Source organism: Aptenodytes forsteri, unplaced genomic scaffold (assembly GCF_000699145.1).
Source record: "Aptenodytes forsteri isolate BGI_AS27 unplaced genomic scaffold, ASM69914v1 Scaffold88, whole genome shotgun sequence".
Taxonomy (NCBI): Eukaryota; Metazoa; Chordata; class Aves; order Sphenisciformes; family Spheniscidae; genus Aptenodytes; species Aptenodytes forsteri.
Window position 1 is genome coordinate 5263031 of NW_008795948.1, and position 24563 is coordinate 5287593.

Sequence of the window (24563 nt, forward strand, 5' to 3'; positions counted from 1 at the left end):
ACAAGCTGCACTTCTGTGGCTGTTGTAAACTGCTTCTTTTTTTTCCTCCCCATCCTTCCCTGAAGTGCCTAATGGCACTCCTGGTCCAGGAAGGGCAGCGCTGAGAACCACATTGAGGGGGAGAAAACCCACTATAATCAACTTAATCCCCGTACTGAATGGTAACTTTTCTGGCTTAGATTGATCTCTTCTTTCATGTTTTCTCTGGAACTAAATTTTCAGTAATCAGTATAGCCTCTTTCTACATATTTTTGATTCTTTAACCGGATTGTTGTCTGTGGTTGGTGTCCTGCAGCACTCACAACTCGTTAGTTCTGACCAGTGGTTAACGTTAAGTTCACGCAGCACTTGGCAGTTGTGTTGTATCTTTTTGTGATAAGGTGGCCCCCAAAATTCAGGACAAAGCAAGTAAGTCAAGTGTACTTGTTGTCGCATGATCCCTCCTCTCCCACAGTGTTGGAAGAGAACATCTTTCTCGAATTCATTTATCCACAGGTTGGATACAAAACTCATTGAAATCAAAGGCTTCCCTTCTGTTGGGAAGCTCTCCCATATTCTGCTGTGGGTGCTTGCCAGACCTCCCAGAGAATTAAGCTGCTGGTTGTGTTGTCCTTTAAATATTTTTTACATAAAAGTTTAATTATCTTTATATGAAGTAGTTAATGTGCTTTAAGGAATATATAGTCCTGCTTAAGTAGAGTATTTTATGTAAGCGTTTTGGAAAGTACCTATAGAATAAGTATGAAAAGAAATGTATCAAAACATAGACAGGTGTCAAAATGTTGCTAGAAAAAGTTTATATCCTTAAAGGAAAAAATGACTAAAACTTTTATTAGTTGTGCAGTTTTCAGTAACACCATTCATTTTGCAAGTCATTTGGCTGCTCTGAGGTTGTGGTAGGCATTGTATGAAGTTAGAAAACAACAAAGTTGTCTGCAAGGTAATAATGCGGTAAAAAGTGTCTTAATGATATTTTGTTAAGTTGATATGTTGCAACTTGCTGCAAGGTAATTTTATAGTCACTAGCATTCCAAACTCGGAAAGCACATTTCTGATGAAAATACTGGTGGGAAGGCTGGACACTATCAGTATTCTTCACTTTGAGTAGCAGCTCAGAAAAGCCTCCGAGGGTCACATTTTGCAATGTATTGTGGTGGTGTAAACTTTGTAAGAAATAATGCTAATTCATTATTTTTTCGAAAATATGAGAACATACAGGTGGACTTGCCTCTTAAAGCATTTAGCTCTTTGACCAGCTTATTCACTGTTTGTACGTATCTTATTTTATCTGGTTTACACTGCAGACCTAATAGATGACCCTCATCTGGGCTACTCGTCAATGTAGAATTTTCACTACAGAGAGTTGTTTTCCAGATTTCCTCTGCTATTCTCAGCATTCGTTTCTACTCTTCCTTCTGTAACTGGGATGACAGTCCTGACCCAGGAGGGGCAGAAAGAATGAAAAGATTGATCTGAAGAAAATACTGTAAGAGCTACAATTTCCTCTGAAATAACAGTTGTGCTATTGAAGTACCCAATGAGCAAACAGAGAGTGGTAGTAACCAAAGTTAGAGAGCAGAAGTAATAACTTCTGTTTTTTTACTTTTGCGGTGATACACCTGCACTAATTTGGTTTGCTTTACATCCAGAAAATAGGGAAAATAATGTGTTAGGAAGACCTGTTCCTCTGTTGTTGTTTCTCGATCTTGAGAGCAAGGATGAGCTTCACGTTCTCCCATGACATTCTGGAAAACAGTCCTAATGCTTTCTTGGTTTCTAGGAGTTATCCGATAGCTGTTGTTTTGCACTGGGCAAGCACCAAGCTGTTATTCCCTCCCATTTTTTTCAGAAATTACAGCCAGCAGGAAGCAGTTAGACTTGCTTTCCAGTATCTTTCTCTATGCCGTGTTCATTTTCTGAACAAGAGAATGAGTTTCAAGATACGCTTTGAGTTTACTTGTGTGAAGTCGGTCATCCTTTGATTATCTTTGGATGATAAAATTCCAAGTCACTTGAGTGTTTCCTGTGACTGTCTGCTTTTAGAAATATAATGCTCCTGCAAGCCTTTCAGCACGCTGCTGTTTATCCTGCTACCGACATCCCTCCTGCTTCTAGTTTCAGAAAATGTAGAAAAAACAGAGTAAGGCTTCTTATTTTGGAAATTCTTTATTGCATCTAATACATTGGTCTGGTTTCCATTCGAATTGCTTCTCAATCTGTTGTCAATCTGTATTTTGTTTTGAAAGGAAGTTGCTGGGGTCCGTTTTTTGTAACTGTCCGTTTTTCACAAACTGTAACGCTGCCGAAGTCTTGAGGCTGTCACTGTGAGAGGGGGAGATGACATTTGTGTGACGCACATATGTGCCGTGGGCAGATTTTGTAAATGTCTCTGCCTGCAGATTGGGGGACACAGGAGCTGTAACAAGTTTATTTTTTTTAAGATAAAGCATACATGGAAAAGGCTAGAATAAACCTACAAACTGACATCTTAACTTCATTTGCTGAGAAGTATAATAGTGAATTCATTTTCGAAAATACTGTGCTCAATCAAACCGACAATATACAGTTGGAGAGAGAACCTGTTAAGAAATTATGAAGAATGAAGGGTAGCCCTTTGCCTGAAGATGTTGTAACTCTTAATAATGGAGTCAATAATTCCTCTTATAATACTTTCTTGCAACTGATGCTTTTAGCACTGATAAATGTTTTATGCAATTTACAGAGATACAACATGATTTGTGCTCTGAAAAATTCATAATTTGAAGCCTTTATCTGCAGACAAAGCATTTTTATGCATGTGAATCGACCCTTTTCAAGTTGAAAATGGTTAAACTGCAGAGACTAAAAGAAACATAAAGCCTAGTGAAAAAATGCAAATATGGGTCATTTTTAAACACTTCTGACTTTTCACCAGTTCAGTGGAAACAACTTAAAGCGTTCAAAAACCTTCTCTAAACCCCTTTAGTATGTGGTATGTGTGGGAAGAAATATTTTGCTTCTCTCATCAAGTCATGGGAATAACTCCCGATCTTAACTGTTTTTCAGTACAGCTTTAACTGTGATACTGGGACCCAGAGCCTTTGTAACTGAAACTCAAAACTCTACTTGAAGAAAAGCTCAGTAGAACAGCTCTCTTACATCATATGCTTTTATTATATTATGATTAAATGTAACATGATAATATAAACCCAGCTTTTGCCTTAAACTGCCTGTTTTATTTGGCACTTTGACTGTTGTTACTGGCCCGTTCTCAGTGAGCTTGTCATTTTTATACATCCTGTTTGCTTACCTTCAAAATGAACATCTTTTCAGAAAACCCTATTTATTCAAGCTTGGTTTGGCTGCAGAGGACCCTGGATGGGAGGTGCAGGACTTTGATTTCAGCGTGCTCCAGACTTTCTCATTTTCTCATTTTTACAACAAAACTGTTGTCTAGTTTGTAATCATCATCAACCATTTTCTTAATATTGACAGAGAGCAGCAGAGGTCAGTGGCTGTGGGAGGAACCGAAAAGGGAGAGAGAAAAAAGAGCTTTAAGGAGCCCTTTGCACTGGTCCAGTGTTTGTCAGAGGTGCTTTGGTTTTCAGCAGAACATAATGGAGTGTAGCTCAAGAGGGAGTTTATTATCCTCGTTTACCAGAAGTCTTAATACTGTGTTGAATTGTCACTTTCTAATTACGCTGGTCTTAAAAGTCTGGGCTATATACGTATTTATTTGTTTTTTAAAAAGTGTTTTAGCTGTATATCTTAGAGGAAGTTTCTAGCTCTCCTCCCTTCTTCCGATCCCTCAACAAGAGACTCAATAGTAATTTTCTCATTTTTACAACAAAACTGTTGTCTAGTTTGTAATCATCATCAACCATTTTCTTAATATTGACAGAGAGCAGCAGAGGTCAGTGGCTGTGGGAGGAACCGAAAAGGGAGAGAGAAAAAAGAGCTTTAAGGAGCCCTTTGCACTGGTCCAGTGTTTGTCAGAGGTGCTTTGGTTTTCAGCAGAACATAATGGAGTGTAGCTCAAGAGGGAGTTTATTATCCTCGTTTACCAGAAGTCTTAATACTGTGTTGAATTGTCACTTTCTAATTACGCTGGTCTTAAAAGTCTGGGCTATATACGTATTTATTTGTTTTTTAAAAAGTGTTTTAGCTGTATATCTTAGAGGAAGTTTCTAGCTCTCCTCCCTTCTTCCGATCCCTAAACAAGAGAGTCAATAGTATTTTTTTTCTTTTCCACTATTAGGATTGCTGACACGTATAGCACCGTTATGTTCAGCTGAGAGGATGGTGAATCACATTAGATGCTTTTCCAAAATAAAAAAAAAAAGTTGTTACAAAGAAAATGGAGAGGTCAGTGTTCAATATGTAAAATACTTCCGTATTGTTATTTTTAGTGTCATTCGAGTCTGCTGACTTAAAAAAAAAAAAAAAAGAAAAAGAAACCTTGTGAAACTAATTCGATTATCCAAGGCTCCACACTTGCTTATCTTCAGACTTTTTGATAAGGAAAATAAGGAGTGCCCCAGGTAGTAGTTTAACGTTCTTGGTCAAAGTACAGGTGTGCTGTTAGAGAAATTGCTTTCAGTGTTTGGGATCAGAATAAAGGAAGCCTTTGATGTTGGCTCCGCTGGGGTTATTGGGTTTCTTGCTCTGAGACAGTATTCTGTACAACATCTAAAATATGAGAAAAGAAGCACAGAGAGTAGACATTAGGACAGGCTACATTCAGAAATTTATATTCTGTAATAAATCCTTGGCAGTGTCTTTAAAACATAATGTGAAATTAATACTCTGAAAGCGGTTGTATTGAGAATGCTAAAAAGTGGAATTTTTTTCCCAAAGCATACTTACAGCTCAGGTGGTGGCTTAAAACAAAACAAAAAAACCCCAAACCTGCTGGAATAAAATAACTTGCTGTAGGAGAAACATTTTTGGAGGAGAGAAAAAAAAATTAGTTTTCTTCTTTTTTCCGTCATAGTTCAAATACATAATATTTTACAGGCAAATCAAGAGTCTTTGAGTGTATTACATTTTAAATTAACATTGTCTGACTGTTCAGCTTTTATCAAAATCACAGCCAAGATGCCAGTTCTGATAACATGATTTAAAAAAGAAAAAGCAACGCTTGCATGCTTCTTTATATTGAATATGTGGGTCAAAGAGTGAGGGTAAGGGCCACTGATGTATTTCACTTCATATGGCAGCACAGCCCTGTTTTGCCAACCCGTTCTAGGCTTGTGTTCGGTATCCTAAGTATTGTCCTCAAAATCTCCAGGACTGCTTCTTCCGTGGAAAGTGTTTTAGTAAGTCTTGGCATGATCTGTATTGTTACTGGAATGGCTCGGGGAGTTAATCATTCTGCTCCTATTACAATTGTTGAAGCAGATTGTTTTTCCAGTTCCTGTCAGCAGGAGTTTTCTGGCCTTTTTTTTTTTTTCTTTTAAAGTCGCACCCACCAACCTATAAAGTTTATGGGCTGAAATGTAAACTCGGTTGTATTTTAAAGTAGAGTTTCGGTGCGCCTTAAGGTGGGTTCCACCCCAGTTGCCATTATCAGCCTACTCCATGGTCGCTGTCCTGGGAGAAGACGACAGTGGGTATATGCCGTGATACACACCCAGCATATGGTGCCTTGTGGGAACGTCTTTGGTGCAGGCTCAAGTCATGCATTCAGTTCTGTATTTCAGAGATACTGCCCCATCAGTAACTGGGAAATCGATGTCCATAGTTAGTTATGGGCAAACATGGCTGCTGGAGTGTCATAATTCTCAAGTTCTTTGATTCTTAATTTGTAGGTACTGTCCTCATCTTCACTGCAGTGATTCCTGTTAGTTATTAAGTAGTTTGTGGCTTTCGCCACAGTGTGCGTGGGCAGGGGCATTTCACAGTCACCATACAACTTGCGGGATAAGTAACAAAAATTGGCAGCCTTAGCCAGAATTTCTCTGAAGCTGGGGTTAATGGGAGTGTACTCAGCTCGGGCAGCTCCACCATTGCCTATTTATTTATTTATTTTCTCCCCCTCCTCCTTCCTTTACTTAATAAAGCTAAAAATACTTGAAATGTGAAGCATTTACTGTGGACAGGCACTGAAAAGCTGCTTATGCAGGAAAAGCTCAGTCCTTTAAAATGTTTTGCCTTTCTCTGGGGTTTGCTTTCATGTATGTTACTTGAAAACAGTGCTTCTGCAATGTTGGGTTTCGTATATGTTTTATTGCTGATACTTAGGCTTTCTCGTTTTAGTACTTGATATAGTTGTTACTGAATATTGTCATTAGGTTTGCTTTTTAAACCGCGATACGACAATTAAAACATTTTACAGTAACGCATTGTGCTATTACTGCTTATTCGTTTGAAAACAATATGAATCACACCTATTTAATGTCAGTCTTATTTTGAAAAGTATCAGTTAAGATTAGGCATATCGTTATAGCATGCTCCCAATATGTAATTTGAGTAATTTTTTGACAGATGTGAAATACTTCTAGTTTTCACATGGATGTTTGAAGTATACACGTAGTAATAGAAAATGTTGCCAGATGATTTTGTTTCCCCTTAACAGAACTTTATTTCTGATTATAGGCTTTTAAGATGTGCCTTGCGGGACCTTTGTTTTTTGTACCCTGACCGGCATTTAGGATTTTGTGTGCATACTGACAGATGTTAGACAAATAACAGCAGAATTACTAGATATTTTAAAAAGCCTGGTTAGGGATCACTATTTAAAAACACAACAGAAACCCCTTTTCTCGCAGTTATCAGACTAATATCTGAGAATGGCAAGTTTATTTGCTATGTGAATATGGAGAAGTAATGCGGAATCTTGACTCTCAGGTTCCAGTAACGGCAGGGAAGTGTGGGATTTTCTAAATAGAAATCATTGGCTTATTTTGTTTCGATTGTACTAAAAGGGAAAATCAAGTGAGATAGTTGTCTCAGAATACTCTGTGTTGAGGCCTTTGTGTTGTATGCTGTAGTAATTGCTTGGATACCCATGCTCATTTCTCACAGGTGGTAAAACATGTGATGGGCGCATAAATCTGCGTACCATGGAAGTCTATGGACCAGGGTGGTAATTACATACTAGTGGTGTTGGTTATATGTTTTGTGTATGGGAATGAGCTGCGAATGTCCTGGAGAGCAGCTGGGTGTATTTCAATATTCGCAATTAGCAAGAGGATATAAGTGGGTGTGACTGCTCTGCACATCATTGGGTCAACAGAGTGCCGGAAACCACTTTTATTTCTCTTGGTCTCTTGCAAATTAAAAAGAAAAGAAGGAAGATGACTTGTTTTTACTGAGTTTGGGTAAATAAAAAGCATAGAGTGCAATAGTATTTATCAGCTATGCTCTTCCAGTAAAGTTTCAGCATGCTTAGCATTAACCTCTGAGCCCTGTAGACTTCAGTAGAGACTGCACATATGCTTTAAGTGAAGCTTATGCTTAGTTTTCATTTGTCTGTATATCACGAAGTCCAGATCTTACTCCTTTGAAAATCAATTTGGGATTGTTCCTATTAATTTCAATAAGACTTATAGCAGGTTCCTAAAATCTTAGGAAGCGCAGTTAGAAGCATTAAGTGAGAAAAGAAAAGAACGAAATTAAATTTAATCTGCCAAGTAATTCAGGCTTCCGAGGGTAGCTGTCAGCTTTTCGTACGTACCCCTTGTTGGTGTTCTTTATTTAAAAATATTCCCCCCTCTGCTGCTCCGCCCCGAGTCCCACATCCCAAATCATGGGAAATTGCATCCTGCTCATACTGAAGGCGGTGACAAAAGGTGTTGGCTCTGATTCTGGTGGAATCAGGAGATTTGTTTTGCATATTCAGCATCTAAATATGCTGAATATCAAAATACTGAAGGCTAGTAAGCGCTCTTTTTCTCTTGCATCCATTTTACTGATCCGTGTACCTGCATTGTACTTTAAAGTTTATTTCTACTTGACTGCTTTTAGAGTTTTGCTCTACCTTGAATCTAAACGTCACTTGAGGTCACGGTGCAGAAGACAATGAGACTACCAAAACAAAGTCTGAAATTTAAAAATTCATGATGTGTCACGAACCTTAAAATATGTTTTTAAAGTATGGCGTTTCTAGGAATTTTAATAGTGCATATTGGCAAATCTAATTCATAACAGCTTCTGTGCTCATGGTACGAGTAGGATATTTTTTGTTTGTTTTGACAACTCGTTCTTTACTTGAATTAATATTAGCATTTATTTTAAAAAAAATGTAAATTTTTTTGAGGGCTTATGGTAAATAAGTGACAGCTCTGACCAAATTTATAGCCTAAGTAAGAATATAAAAAAATGTATTTTTTTGAGGGCTTATGGTAAATAAGTGACAGCTCTGACCAAATTTATAGCCTAAGTATAAATATAAAATAAAGGTAAATGCCACAGGGGATTAGTCTCATGTTACATGTGCAAGACTGTAAATTAGCTGAATGTCCAACCTGTTATTTTTGGGTCTTATTTTCGTAAATATTGATTAGATTTTTCAGTAGTTCGCATTTTGTTAAAAACTTAAATCACTTTGATGTTTTACAGTGCATAAGGGAAGATTTGTAGGACAAATTCTTTTCGTTCTTTACTTGAATTAATATTAGCATTTATTTTAAAAAAAATGTAAATTTTTTTGAGGGCTTATGGTAAATAAGTGACAGCTCTGACCAAATTTATAGCCTAAGTAAGAATATAAAATAAAGGTAAATGCCACAGGGGATTAGTCTCATGTTACATGTGCAAGACTGTAAATTAGCTGAATGTCCAACCTGTTATTTTTGGGTCTTATTTTCGTAAATATTGATTAGATTTTTCAGTAGTTCGCATTTTGTTAAAAACTTAAATCACTTTGATGTTTTACAGTGCATAAGGGAAGATTTGTAGGACAAATTCTTTTAAAAGGACATTGTCAAGGGACTTTTCCTACTTATTTAATCTTTGCACTTGTAAAAATCCCCAGAAATGTGAAAATGAGAACTCCTTTGCCAGGCTGCTGTCCTCCATTTCATGTGCATATTGGTTTGTCGTTATAGGGTTACTGATAAGTGTTGTGCTTTTTGGCATTGATGTATTTTTCAGAAAAAAGAATTGAAGCATTTGTTTTGAAAAAAGAAAAACACATTTAAAGAATTACATGGACTTTGCAAACAGATTTAAGAAAATGAAAGGTAGGTCAAATTTTGGGCCTACAAACCTGACAATGTCCTTTACTTTTGACATGTATGCCTTATTTGAGACATTCCTGATCCTAATGATGTTATATTAATCAGTGGCAGAAAAATGTGAAAATGACATTGTTAATCATCGTTAATCTTAATAGCTTACCTTGTTCATTTTGGTATGTTTTCTAATGTCAGCAAACAGTGACAGCCTACTTTGAGATCTCTATTATTTGTGCAATGGGATCACCTCAGTTACTGTCAGTTTGTAACATAAAAGGTTGTTTTACAAAAGGTTTAAAATAAATTACAACAGCCTAGAGCTTTCTTATCCTCCAGTTGTGAGTATGTCAAATGGTATGGGCTTCAACTCTCCCCCTTGGAGCGTGATACACAAAGGTGCACCTTTGTTTCAGGAGTGACAGGAGGTAGGATTTGGGAGGGGGGAGGAAACTAGCCCACTTAGGTAGTTCTTTTTTTCCTTTCAAGTTTAAAAAAATACATCTTGTGCTAAGGTTGGTCTGATTAATTTGTAAGTCCCCATGCTGCCAGAGGTATGGAGGTAATAATTCATGAGCCATCCTTTCCAGTTTTGGTTACGAAGCTGGGTATAAGTTCATTAATCCTCTGGTTTGTGAGAGCCACAATCACTTGAAATGCTTGTGCATGGGGCTGGCCTCCTGTCAGATTCTGCAGCTGAAAACTGCTTTTTCAATTTCCAAGATTTTTTCCATAAAAGCTGGACTAGAATAAGGTTTCGATACTTTTTTTTTTTTTCCAAGAGCAGCTAGTCCAAATGGCAGCTCTGAAAAGGCACTCTTCTGTTAGCCGCATGGCGAATAGCTGCTCCATATGGACAACTGCTCTGTCTGTGTGTGCACATTCTACCTGGTACTATTTTAGAAAAATTCCAGCAGTCACTGGCATGGTAGCTGTTACTGGGGCAAGAGCTTCACCACCAGATTATTTCCATATTGGAGGAAAAAAAAACCCCAAACTAATAGCTGGATTAGAGCTGTCATGGGAAACTTTTTTCTTTTCCTTAAATACATTTAGATAACCTTAAGGGCCTGACTTACACCCAACAAAACCAGCAAGTTCAGAGTTAAGGCTTCTCACTCCATCTCCAGTACTCGCTGGAGCGCTTGGCTCTCCAGCACGGGTGGTATCGGAGATCACACACTATCCTCAGGTCCCTGCTCACCTAGGCAAAACGTTTGCCGCATGAGTGGTGCCCCGACTGTTCCAGGTACGTCTGTTTACAATACACCTGCTGTCCTGCGCAAGGTGCCGTGTGTGTCTTAACAGTCCGCTGGTTTCCCTGGTATGTTAATGGCCGGTGGCAGCACAGCAGGTGTGGTGGAAAGCCAGCAGCGGAAGGGGGAAGGGTACAGATGCAGTGAGAAGCTTTAACTTTGAGTTTCCTGGCTTCTGTGAGCACAAGTCAGACCCTTAATGTTGTTTTAATGTATTGTTTGTGTTTAATTTTTAGTAAAAATTTGAACACCATCCAGGCTACAGAGGTTGCAGTGGATAAGAAGTTTAAAAGCTTTGGTTCAAGATTACAGGAGGCTGCAAGAAAAATTAAAGACATGGAAATGAGGATGGAATGACAGGCTGCTATTTTGCCTCAGAATACTGAAGATTGTAAAGCATTGAGAAATCGAATTCATGACCCTGGAAATCAAGCTCAGATTAAGAAATGTCAGGTTGGTAGGGGTTCCTGAAAGTCTCAAGTTAGGATAAACTGAGATTGTTTTCCCATAACAAAGGTTCTAGGATGTGGGGGTGGATGGTATAATTTTTGTTATCTGTGTTATGTGAAATGCTATACCATATTCTTAAATAAGCCAGCTAAGTGAAATTATATTTTTTAAATTAGTTTCACATTTGTGGTGTTGAATGTCGCTTTTGACCGGTTTACAGTTATTCCTCTCTGGCACCGAGTTGCATGATTTACTGTTAATGCAGGCATGGAAAATACTGCTCTTAAATACACATTGCTTTATCCTGCCACTCCAAGGGTCTGCTGCAAAGGCAAACACATGGTGCAGTATGACATTTCTAGATAAGAAACAGGCAGAACGTATCTAAATGGTGGAAGAAGTAGTTTTTTGTTCAAAGCATTCTGATTCATAGTGAAACTGTGTCTTTCCAAATGTAAACTTTAAATAGTGACTGCCACTGTGATTAAGTTACTGTAAGTTTACTTAAGTGTTGAGTTATTGTCTGCGATTCAGTGATACGGTATTTAGGCAGAAAGATTGTGCAACGGGAAGTCTATGCTGAAGTTCAGAAAGGATTTTGGCAAGCAAAGGTTTGTAGGGTTTTCGTGGTCAAGGTCACTGGATGCATTTGAGTTCTGGGGACTCTTAACAAAGTCTGAGATTCTCTCAGGGAGGTTTTATCCTTCTAGTTGTTTTTCTGACTTTCGTTTCTATGCTTTGGAGCTTGTTCTGGCACGCCACTTAGACAGACACAAGTAACTTGGTTGAAATTGATAGATATACTGGCATGAGGGGAAAACCAGACCACGCCTTTATGTATTTTAAAGAAGTCATTATTTTAAAGGGTTGTGTTTTGTGGTACTGTATTTCACGATTTTTTGAGATAGCTCTAGTCAGAAAAGTGATACTTAAAAGTGACAGCTTTTAATCTCATCTTTTGTTATCTGTTTGGACTGTATGCGCTCTTCTGTTGACAGAGGTGCTTTAGTTGTAGCTCTAAGGGAATCATCTGTGCCATATTTTTCCTCATTCATCTTCAACAACTTTAGTATCAAAGTTCTGTTTTCATTTTTTAATTTTATTTTAGCTAGGATTCAAACTTGTCATTGAAATCCTGGCTTTGCTGGACTGACAATTAAGACAATGACCATAACATTTCAGTTGTAAAATGAGCACAGTTGTTATATTCAATAGGAATAGGACTTGCAATGTCATTTTTACATTTGTTTCAAAACATAACTGCATTTTATTAATGCTATTACATATACTGTTTTGAAAGAAACATGAACAAGTCTATAACATGCTTTATTTTAGGGTGTTTCTCAGTATATTTAATGTGGAGTTTTATAATTAAGTTCCCATTAAAGGATAGTAATTATCGTCTGGATAACTATGGAGCATTTACGTTGTAGTGTTTGTGTCCTGTACCGCATCATTAGTGTGTGGTTCATTTGCTAAAAATGACTGTATGAAGGTTATGTGGCCATTTCTGGTTCAAACAAGTAACAATAGTAAGTTATCAAGATGCACAATTTTTAAAAAAGGTATTAAAAAGGTTTCCATTTAATTTTGGTGGCTGGATATGAAACACTAGTTTACTGAAAGAATCTGTGCATTATTTCTAAGCATGTCTATTGCAGTAGAGGTTAGGAATTGATGGATTTACAACATAGAATAGTTTTGATGGGTGTTGTACTTTGCTGGTGAGTAGTTTTCACATCTGAATTCCTGTCTGCTGCGGTGACAGTACTGCAGTTCATTGGCATAATCAGTTGTTGGGAGATGCTGGGACTAGAACAGAAAAGAACCATATGTACCTTAGTGACCAAATGCAGAAGGATTGGTGAGGATCTGTTGTCTTCCTGCCTTGATTCTGAAAGATCTTTTTGCTGTTTGCTGCTGAATAAGCAATTTAAAGCGTTGTGCAGTAACATTTAAATTAAAGCCAGCTGCAATTTCTAGGAGTTTTGCAGGTAGGGTGCTAGTTGAAACTGTGTGCATATAGGAGAAGTTCCAGTGACCCTTGTTCAGTCATCTTCAAGTATAAAACCTGTTTGAATAGGTAAAGAACTTGAATGGCAGATTGTAGTAGGGCTGGTCTGGCATCCTGACTTGGTTACAGGTGGACATGAAATTTACGGGTGCAGGCTGGACAGTTGAGACTGAGGGTAACAGTCTCCTCAGCTGTACTCCTTCAGCCCCAGACCTGAGCTTGGTCCCAGTGGGGAAGTAATACACTGCTTCTGTTGACTTGTGAAAATTCTTTTTCCCAGCAGTTGTTTTTCTTCACCAGGTATCTTGTACAGCTGGGATTCTACTAATTTTCCATCCGTTTGAAATGCAGATAACAGTCTTTCAGGGCTTGCTTTTTGACACAGGCTGGGACATAAGATGCAGGGATTTCTTGTAGAAGGTAGCTGGGGAACCACAGTCTTTTGCATTAATGTTGGACTAACTTGTATTATCAAGCAATAAGCAATGTTTTTAAATTCACACTGCAACAAAAATATGTTGAAATTTGCATAGAAGAAATATCTAGCCTGCTTCACTTTGCAGTGTTTAAAACTACTTATATTAAAAGAGGGAAAAAATCATGTACTTAATTCTTGTTTTTGCTTTTCCTTAGCTCTTCAGGAAGTCCCTTTTTTCCCACCCACGCTTAACTACTTTTGTGTAAATGTAATGGTTTAATATTATTCCCTTGAGTACTTTTGTATATTTATAGCATCTATACTGTTAAAAAGATGCTCTCTAAATATCTTACGAGGATTACTTTTCATTTTAAGACTCCATAAAGAGGATATAAATGAAGTTTGCACGTTCAACTGATTTTCCTTCCCTCAGATATTTAACATGTATTTCTTTGTCATTCTACGATGTTCCAAGCATGATGTTGATTTAGGGAGGGACATTTTGTTCATATTTTGTAAGAGTTTTCAATGGTGGATTAAGTATGATGTGTTTGTTTGACTAAGCTATACAGAATTGTTTTGTAAAACTTTTAAGTCTAAGCAGACCTGCAGAGATCAGCAATTAGCCTGTACACTTGGACGTTGGATTCAGTAAATTCGGTATTTCGCTGTTGTAGGGGGTTTTTTAGTTAAATTTTAGTCTCAGCAGATCATCATCATATATGTAAATTGAATACTCAAATCCTCACTGAGTTGCTTATGATATTCAATAAGCTACACTCTTACAAGCCTGGACAAGATATTTCTCACTCTGTGTAGAGCTCACAAAGGTGTGGAATCCAATCAAAACAAACGTTGGATAGATTGCACAGACACTTCTTAATAATGCAGTAAGGATGTTGCTTTAAAAAACAAATACACTATTCCCTTAGTGGTTTTATCCATCTTCCATTGTTCAGCCTCCTGAGCCTCCATGGCATGTTTTTTCTTAGGTCTTCTGTGTTTGGTTGATTGCTGACTGTAAACTTGTTCCTGTTTTACTAGCTTCAGTCTTTGAAATCTTTTTCTGCCATCAGAATAAACAGACTAGCTATAACCTATTTTGTTTACTACATTTGCATGGCTTGAATAACAAGTCGTCTTTGTTTCTTCATAGGCATTCGACCTCCGATCATGAATGGGCCCATGCACCCGCGCCCTTTGGTAGCGTTGCTGGATGGCAGGGATTGTACAGTAGAAATGCCTATTCTGAAGGATGTAGCCACAGTGGCATTTTGTGATGCTCAGTCTACACAAGAAATTCACGAAAAGGTAATATTTAGAGGTATAATTAAAGTGTTTTAAAAAATGCAAGTATTTTCATGATTAGGAACAGATGCAGTGTTGTGTTAGCTATGACAACGTGTTTAGCTATTGCATTTTAGTTAATGGTTGATTACCTTAGTGAGTGAGTTACTGGTCGTTTCCAATAAGTGATGAAACATGATGATGAAACGAAGATGAAAATGTCTGTGTTGAAGTATCTTTCGTGCAGTGTATCTTCGGCTGGATGTTGTCCACGTGCTTACCTACTGAATTAGATTCGTGGAGAGAGTTACCTATGGGAAAACTATATTATTACGTGATGTTTTGAAATGCTTCTTGGAAACGCTGTTGCTCAGCCTTCAGCTGGAAAGCCAAATCTCAGTATTGGGTCGGCCGTGTGAGGAACTTTCAAACTTCTCTGTTTAGCCAAGGAATTGTGCAAATCGGGTTAGGAGGCCTTGTGCACTGAGAATTGACACTGCAGAAGAGTTTCAAAACAAATGCTAACCCAAAGTTTATTTAGAAAATGAATTTTAGAAAGTATTCTAACTGTATGTTACTCCAGAAGTTTGCACCCTTCCTGGTGGTTTGGGAGCTGTAAAAGTGGTTCTTAATGTTGTCAAAGGTTTTCTCATTTTCTTAGAGGGATACCCATTTTTTGTGATGATAGCCAAGGGAGCCAGCTGGCCCGTATACCTACATTTTCTCTTCAGAGACTTTTTTCAGCATGAAGGCCTCAGGTCTACCCCAAATCCTCGCTGCTCTCTAGACAGCAAGAGAACCTTTTCACATCCATATTTCTGTGGAGGTAGAATTAATTGTGGTGAAATTGTGGGCTAGCAGAGAAAGCCTCAAATACCAAGTATTCCTTCACCTAATAAAGGATGAAAACAGCTTCTATGGAGGTAAAAAATGTAATAAATATGACAGCAGAGGAGGGCAATCAGTGGTCCCTTCCAAGGGAGTTTATTTTCTTCTTCTCCAGCAAAGATCAATGATAGACAAGTGCAGATCCAAGTATTAACTTTAAGGCCTGTTAGGTAAGTGTCTGTATCCACTTTTGTGCGTGTGGTACTGTATACTGCTGAGTGTGATTCAGGTGTTAAGGAGTTGTCAGCTGAACTGAATTGCACCAGTATTCTTGTTTCTCTGCAGATACCTTGTTAGACTTGTCCTACACTAATTATAGCAGCCCTTGGGTTTGTGACAGGTTTTCAGAAGCTTTTCACTATTTTGAATTCATAACTGGTTTAATTGTTTATTTACTTTTCATGTTCTTGTAATATATAGCACTGTTAAACATTTTAAAATCTCTGTATATCATGAAAGATTTAATCTTTTCTTTGATGACTTTCTTACAAAGCCAGCTACTTGAAAATAATACAAATGCTAACTTTCCTTCTGTTATCAGGTGAATAAATCTCATTTTCTGTAGTCCATTTCATGTCAGCATCTTCCTGGTGAGAACCCATCAACCAACTATTCAGCTTGTTATTTCTTAAGAAAAATATTTTTATTCTGAAAAAAACATTTTCATTGCTAAAACTTTCAAAACTTTCAAAACTTGTAAGTGGTAGGGGTTTTTTCCCCCCTTGTGTTTTTTTTTCTTTTTTAAACAATAGAGAGAAGACTAAAGAGTTATATGCTGTATCAACATGGCAGACTAGAACTGCCGATTCTCACGGTTCAGGCAAACACAAGAGATGACTCCCCTCTCCTGAAGCCCTCTATGTAGTTCCTTGGTGGATATCTCTTCAGACTTTCAGATTTCCTGTCTTACCCTTCTGCCCCCCTCCCCACACGGGAATAAGCTGCTGTCAGAACAGTAGTCAAGAATGATATTTAAGGTTGTTTTCTGCCGCATCAGTACTGGCTTAACGTCACTACTTTGTTTTGTTCAGCTGTGTTTTAGGTACAATAAAAGTCTAATGTGAATAGGAAAATGGAAAAAAATAAAATTGTTCCTACTAGGAAATAATTTGCATTCTAAACACCCTTTTTTTTCTGTTCATTAGTTGTTTCTCACAGGATAGTCAAAACTGTTCTTTTTAGATTATTCTTGAATTGTAAGCTAGATTCAGAGTTGGCAATATTATAGTTCTGATCTCGTGCCTTTTTTAAAATAGATTTACACTGTCGTATAGAAGACCATCTTTACAGTGGATGGTCAGTGGGACAGCATAAACTCAAAACTTGAACTTCTATTTTGATGTGATAATCTGTTTTGAAACAGTAAGGTTTTACCAAAACCTAACGCAAATTTCGACCTTCTCTTTAACACCTGTTGAAAAAGATCAGTGTTTTTGCTGTGCATACAACTAAGGCTACTCAATGTTGTGGCGATGAATGAGGACCTAAAAGTAACTAACTAGAGAACAAACGCAAAGAAGTGAAAACTTGTCTTCATTGGTAATTGGAGATGCATAGAAATGGATAGTGTTTTTTTAAAAAAAACCCCACAAACCAAAAGCTTTCCTTTGTAAGGGTCAAAGACAATAATAATATAAGTATGATACTTTATTTTTTTCATTTAGAGAAATATTCAACACAAGCTTTCTTCTCTCAATTCTCTTATCTTTTTATATATTGATAATTAAAATGTGATATAATGCTTTATTTATGTCTTCTTCTTAGTCATGTTTAAAAGTTGTTTTAATCTTACTGTTTTCCTATCTCACACCATTGTCAGAAGTTTAATATGTGAAATAGCTGGTTTCCATTTACAAGGACTAAATAACACATGGAGAATAAGTAATATAAATGCTGTTCCACTTTTTTAGTAGATAATAGCAGTCTTCAGGTGAACACTGTAATATTGGCAACTGCACCACCTGGATAGTCCTCTGCTTTGCTTACTGACATCAACATCATTTACTTCTGATGCATAGAGACTGGGGAATTCCTGTGTGACATGAATGCCTTGCCTTAGAAACACTCTATTTTCTGTTATCAGTGGGGTGTAGCAAGTTAACTTTTCACATCTTGAGACCGAAAGTCAGTGTGTGTATCTCAAATTGTAGCTTTGGAAAAGCTACAATAATTGAAGCTTAATGAGTAACACAGGTAATCTATTGTTGATCTTCACAAGAGTGTTTGTATTTAGTGGATGTACTAAAGCTTGCATCCTTTGCTTTTTATTATACCAAAAGAATTCATTCCCAGTGGGCTCAGTAAGATATCTGGAAAATGTATTTTCACTAGCAATCAGTACATTACCATAATACAAATTTTCACTAGTCCGAAGGGTAATGTAATCCTAAAATATTTGGGTTTGCAAAGTACCACTGTCCTGCCAGGTAATAAATTTCGGCAACAAAAATCACAAGCCTTAATTCATTATCATGTTGTTGTATTACCGTAACATAGACTGAGAGATCAGTTTTACGAAGTGTTGAGCACTGTTCACTTCCATGTGAAAAGTATTCACTTTTTACTTCCACTGTTCATCTGCAGTGAAAAATGGCTATTTTCCACACATCTTTAGAGTTATAGTACAGAAGTATCTGTATTTTAGTACTGCTTGTATAATACCTTATTTGGGAATGGTGCTTTACTAAATATAAAATTGTTTTCAGGAAAAGTTTTAAAATTAGAAGTCGCATATTTAAAGTGGTATCTAAAATGCTCCTGTATTTATGAATGCACGTTCCTGGCCATACTAAATGATGGTGTCCTGTTAATTAAAATACAGATTTTGATAATGGATGTTAATTTGCAAAAGGCTGTTCCCCACTGTGAAAGAAGAGATGGCTGAAAATCAGGAAAAGGTTTAGTGTTGAGAAGAGCTTGCTGAAAGCAGAAGGTGAAATTTAGTTTTTCTTTCATACGTTTCCTGTCTTTAAGAAGAGATGCTGAATCTAATAGGGTGGCAGGTACAGATATATTTGGATAGTCTGAAGTTGCAAGAGGCAAGCCAAAGACTGGGAAATTTAGGGCGGGGTTTGAAAGAGGTGATTGACATTGTCTGATACACATAGATGGGTGGCTGTAGATGAATGTAATGGAAAAAAAAGACAGGAACTGAGAATCGGATGATGAGGAAAGGAGTGGAAGACTGCAAAGGGATGGCTAGGAAAGTGAGAGTGGGTATAAACTTCGGTTGCGCAGTTGTGGGGCCTTGATCACAGGGGTGTGAGGAGTTAGCGTTAGAAGAGTAAACATTTTGGAATCCAGAGAAGGGATTTCTGCTGGTCATGAGCAGGTTTCAGGGGCAGGATGATAGTTTAAAATACTGTGTTTTAAGATGGCTAGACAACAAAGGAAATAGAGTGGAAGAGGGGAAATAGTAGTAGTTTGTGAGGCAGGTGCCAGCAAAGCACAATCTAGATGTTTTTTCATAGAGAAGCAAGGAGGCTGAGAGATTTTAATACATACAGAAAGGAGGAGAAGAAATGAGGATTTGAATGCCATTTGTATACAGGGTCAAAAGCAGGATGTTAGCAAATACTATTATACCTTACTATGTATGCTAATTAAAGCAAGTTTTCTCCAAATTGGGTAATGCCTGAGTTGCAGTTCTGTAGCGATTTCCTTATGCCGGAGAGTTCATTTGGCATTCTCTTTTTATGGCTGGGGAAATTAAAGTATGAAAATAAGTAACTTGTTTAAGGTCGCAAGTATATAATAACTTGTATTAGAACTCTGCTTCATCTCAGGTCAAAGCATTCATTCCCTGTGCCACTGCTTTGGAAGGCAAGTTGGATGGCGAAGATATGTTTCCTTCCTTTTGAAAATCAGGCTGCCAGTGCTTAAGGGAATACTGACATTTACTGAGAGTGACCCAAAGTCTTGAAATAAATTTGTATTTAGAGGACACTTACTACACTCCTTCAGAAATTACTCGTGTGGAAGTTTTTCTGATTTTTTTTTTTTCCCCCCACCCGCCCTAGAAAAAGTGGTTTTTTTTCAAGCCAGTCTGAAAGGCTGCAATATGTATGTTTATGCTTTGACTCCTAAGTTCTGTTTTATTGTAGATGTTGCATATGGCTGTGTGAAGTTGGGCATTACATTTGTCAAACTATATCGTGCGATAACTGGGAACTGGGTTCACTGCATCCTGTAAGGAAACTTCTGTCATTTAGCGTAAAAATTATTTTAAGATTTTGGTGGTTAAATTTCTTTCTTAATAGAGAATGCATTACTGTCAATAAAAGTTACTCACTGTGTTTAATTTTTTTTTTTATTTTACAATTAATCATGTGTAAACCAGTCTTTTCAGTAACCATCTCAGACTGCTTCCAAACGTACATGGTGTTTTGGTTTGTTCTGCCAAAAATATAGGTGCTCATCCGAAAAAATTACTTAAAAATAATTAGCTTGCTTCCATCCTCATTCCAAGTCAACTTGCTTTTTTCACTGTCTCATACTCTCTTGTCTCTCCCCCTCTTTATTTCCCCAGTCCCTCTTCCTTTCAGTGCCGTTCATGGTTTACTGCTTTTCCTGGCTCCTTGGCAGCTTACCCAGCACTTCTGATTTCTGCAGTATTGCTCCTTCTTTCTACTTCTGTACCTTTTGAAGGCACCACAGAGTCAAGCACACCCTTGAGGTCTTTGTGTTGCCTAAGATTTTTGGAGTTCAAATTCTTTACTCTTTGGGCTTCCTGACTTCTGCTGTATATTTTGTAACCTGGAGTGCACTTTGTAGTCCCAAAGGGCTAAACATAAACATAATATGCAAGATCTGCTAACAGACATCTCGACCAAGCAGAGAGAAAATAAAGCGATCCTTGCAAAGCCAAATGAAAAAGACAGGAAGCACAGCTGATTAGGAATGATCTTTAAAGCAAAACGTACAGGCTGGAAAGAAGTCAAGAGTTTGTTTGAAGCTGTGTACATTTTCTCATTCTCTTTTTCTGTAATTATGTGGTTTCCTACATCTTGTCTCAAATCAGCTAGAAGAAAAAAATGGGTGTGTTTTTGACTGGATTTACTGCTTCATGCAGATACTCAGTTCACCAGAACATCAAAGGGAATAGGATACTCTGTTGTAAGTGGGAAAATAGTCTGTCTGGTAAACCTATGCTCCAGCCTTACGAGTGATTTAGTTAAGTTAGAATGTGTCAGATCCCTTGACACCTGTAATAAACGTACACAATAAAATCATCTTCACAGGGATACTACATTTCCGTATTTCTAGTTTAAGTTAAAAAAAATGTAAAAGCTGAACTGCCTATTCAACAGTGTAGTACTTGAAATCTTTCAGTCACACTTTTACATAGGAATTAAATGTAGAAACATTTCCAGTCATTAGTTTTATCTAAGACTATTTCAAAGAAGAGCCAAAGAGCTTTCATAATGCAACAAATGTTTTGAAACTGATACAAACAAATCAAGAACAGTGCTGCTGTTCAGCTGAATCTTTGATTTGTTCCTATTATATCGATGGTTAAGTAAGAATTTTTCCAGCTTCAGATTCTTCTTTGTTTAGCAGTGAAGCTACAGTCATGCATTTGTACCATCAGTGCTGTTTATGTTCATGATGCAGTTGCAGCATTTTAGTTTTCCATCAAAAATAAATTCTCAAAGAGTATAGATTGAAATGAAGCCCCCTTGTTCTAAACAGTAATGTATACTTGGGAATAAGTTGTCACCTTGGAGCTGATCCAAAACCCCGTAAATTTACTGAAGGTATTTGAATGAGCCTTGGATCAGATTCCTTATGAAAGACTTTGAAAAAATTAACAAAAGGAAACCCTAAAAACTTGTGTTGCACCTCATTATACAACAAAGTAGTTAACATACAGCTATCACAGTAAGGCTGTATACAAAAGCGGTGTTTGTATTCAATGACCCTTCTGCCAACATCTGTCAGATTTGCCAGTGGCAATTTTACAGGTCAAGTTCAGCATTACAGGAAGGGGCAGGCTGCCAGTGTCTCCTCTGAACTAATACCCTTTAAAAAGCAGAGTGGAAGTGCTGCTGTGCCCACGAAGCAGCATATATCAGTCTTACAGGCAGATTAGAGTCTAATATAGTTGGTTATCAATGAACTTTTTCTTTCATTTCCCAGTACCAGGTTTTACTAAGGATCACTGGGGCTTGAAAATTGCTGGTGATTATTAACAGGTTTTTTGAGGCAGAGTTGTGTGGGTTGATGCACTGTCGTCAGTGACTTTCATGACATAATGATCCTTTGGTATAGATGTTCAATCCATCGCAGCGTCTGATAGACTTGAACTGAAACGGAACACAATTCAGCCTTATTAACAGAACATACAAGTTAACACACAGAACTCCTGTTAAAGATTTTTCATTACAGCCTTTTATTTAGTAAAAGTGTTTTCAGAGTCTATATTCTCAAATTGACTTCTGTCATTAAACTGCATATAATTGTCAGTAAATCCTGTGTTTGAAAGACTGGCTTCAGTATAGTTTTTAAAAGGAAGTTTACTATAGGCTGTGCAGGTTATTTATATAGTTGTGTGTGTATTTGTATGTATATATTTTTCAATAGTATATTTCAAAAAGACTAGAAATACACTATCATATGTCACGTGTGTATATATAGGTACTTTATACAGTGTGTGGATATATAGGGTTTTAGAGTGTTTTCAGCAGCCTGCAAGTAAGTTTTGTTTATGTTTGTATAAAATATTTATACTTGTTTGTATTTATGTACAGTATAAACTTAAGTATTAATATTTAGGGTCTACACTAGATGGTATTCTGGCTGAATAAAGTGCATATCGTGAAATGGGTAGGTTACTGACAGCTCCATGGATCATAGGAACCTAACATTGAGCTGATAGTCTCGTAAAGAGAAACAGGAACTTGTAAAAATCAGCACAAACTAGCGGAGTTTTGGAGACCTTCTAAATACTGCTTGAGCACACTGGCTTTTCTTTTTAGTTTTAATGGCATTAGTTTCACATGGACCCTTTGTAATGTTGTAGTGAGGCTTTGAGAGCAGCTACAAGTCTGCTGCAGCCTTCCCCTGTGTGGCAGACTATTGATTACAGATTTGATGTGCAGCTGCTTTTTGCAAGTCAAATAATGCAAGGCCTACTCAGTTTAGGTAAAATACATGTTTTCCACCCAAACGTGCAAAATATCTCAAGTCTGTAGGTGACACTGGAACATACTTTTTTGGAGATGACACATCAAACTCCAAGTCCAAGAAATGCAATACCCTGTAGTTTCTAGAACCAGATGAAATATAGCACTTTCTAGTTATGATTTTCTAGAAGTCTTTTTTAAAAATTATGATATATTCAATATGTAATTTATAAATATGTTCTGTCTCTGCATTGAAGTAGTTTGGCGTTTTACATACTGTGTTATGTTTCTGTACTCTAGATTTGATCCACAAACCTCTGAGATCAGTCTCTCATAGTAAAATATAGTAGTGTATCTTTAGATGACCAAAGAAGGGGAGGCCTCCCTGTTCTATTCTTAGTATGTTACAATGTGTTTACGCTTTTTTGTAAAAATAAAAAAAGATGCTAAGAGTTCTTCCCCAAATAATGAGGCATGTGTGTCGCAATGGTGACCATGCGATGTTTGGCATGATGGCTAAAGTAGCCTGGTGCTGAAATAAGGTGAAAAAGGTAAATAGGAAGATGTTTAAAAAGGATTTCAACCTTCAGTATTCAGTACTTGAGATTTGTTAAATTCCTTGAAATAGAAATGTCTCCTACTACAGTGTCATCTGTTCTCTAAGAGCCTTGGAGACATGGCATGTTGTGAAAGCAGAGTGGTCATTTTGAGGTTGAAGAACAGCAGAAAGACCAGTCCGAGCAGTTGTGATTGGAAAGGATGTCAGCTCAGTGAAGAGGGTATGAAAAAGGCTTTCAACAAGCAGCGTGCTGTAGCTTCATCTGGAAGTAACTCTGAAGGCATAGAAATTATGCAGATGGGCTGCATAATCATTTGGTAACAGAAGGAAGCCAACTCATGTCCTGTGTTTCAACTTTTACCTCAGATCCTTTCTTCCCGAAAAGCACAGTTGTACTCTGATGAAAGCAGGAATGGCTGTTGAAGGTACGCAGCTAGCTCTGCTTGTTCTCTGTCAAATTGTGCCCGTTGCCTTTCCTCGTGAGAGATCATGAAAGAGTATTGTCTGACTGCCACATATTTGGGCTGATCTGAAATGTCTAGCTTGCTTGTTGAATATGTTATCTCACTCAAATTGACACGAGGTGATATCTTTGTAATAAAATTGTACTAGAATTTGGTGAATGTTGTATCAATCAAGTTCATTATGGAAAATTATGAAAAAAACACATATACTCCCTGTTTCTCTCACGCATCCACCACTGGGTGTGCTTCTGGAAGTGATCTGTAAATTACTCCTATGCACAGCTATTTTTCTAAAGATTATTTCATTTTCCAGAACTGTTCACATTTATGCTGGATTTCAGTTTCATGTGTTATACTCAGATTTAGTTCAGGTTTTGATTTTACTAATTTGAAAAGCTTGTCAAACTTCCTTGTGTGCATTTAGTATATGTAATGACTGACAATATAGTTTATACAAATAATTCCAAAACAGAGAAACTTCCGCTATTATTTTTCTTAATGGTGCAAACAAGTCCCTTGGAGATTACATCTGCCCCTTAGCACAACTAAGAAAAGGCGACAGGTGATAGTAGTAGGCGACTCTCTTCTGAGAGGTACGGAGGCATCCATTTGCTGACCTGATGCACTATCTAGAGAGGTGTGCTGCTTACCGGGGGCTCGTGTCAGGGATGTCACCGAGAGGCTACCGAGCCTCATACAGTCCACTGACTATTATCCGCTGCTGTTGTTTCACGTGGGCACCAGTGACACAGCCAGGAGCAGTCTTGAGGACAATCAAGAAGGACTACAGAGCCTTGGGAGCGGCGGTAAGGGACTCGGGAGCGCACGCAGTTTTTTCATCAATCCTGCCGGTCAAAGGGAAGGGGTTTGAAAGGGCCAGTCGAATCTGGCGAGTCAACAAATGGTTACGGGACTGGTGCCACAGCCAGGGGTTCGGCTACTTAGACC

The 24563-nt window shown here is 37.6% G+C and overlaps 1 protein-coding gene across 2 annotated transcripts in view; it reads left to right on the forward strand.

The window, feature by feature from the left end:
• CTBP1 (C-terminal binding protein 1) overlaps positions 1-24563 on the forward strand; it is a 264992-nt gene that overhangs the window by 208015 nt on the left and 32414 nt on the right. Inside the window, exons 1-3 of one of the 2 annotated variants that reach the window (XM_019473691.1) lie at positions 9080-9164; positions 10648-10864; positions 14450-14604. In XM_019473691.1, the coding sequence (XP_019329236.1) occupies positions 10858-10864; positions 14450-14604 (162 nt within the window). In that variant the 5' untranslated portion in view covers positions 9080-9164; positions 10648-10857. Of the gene's footprint in view, positions 1-9079; positions 9165-10647; positions 10865-14449; positions 14605-24563 lie in introns of those variants that run through there. The other variant, XM_019473690.1, reaches the window with a different exon arrangement.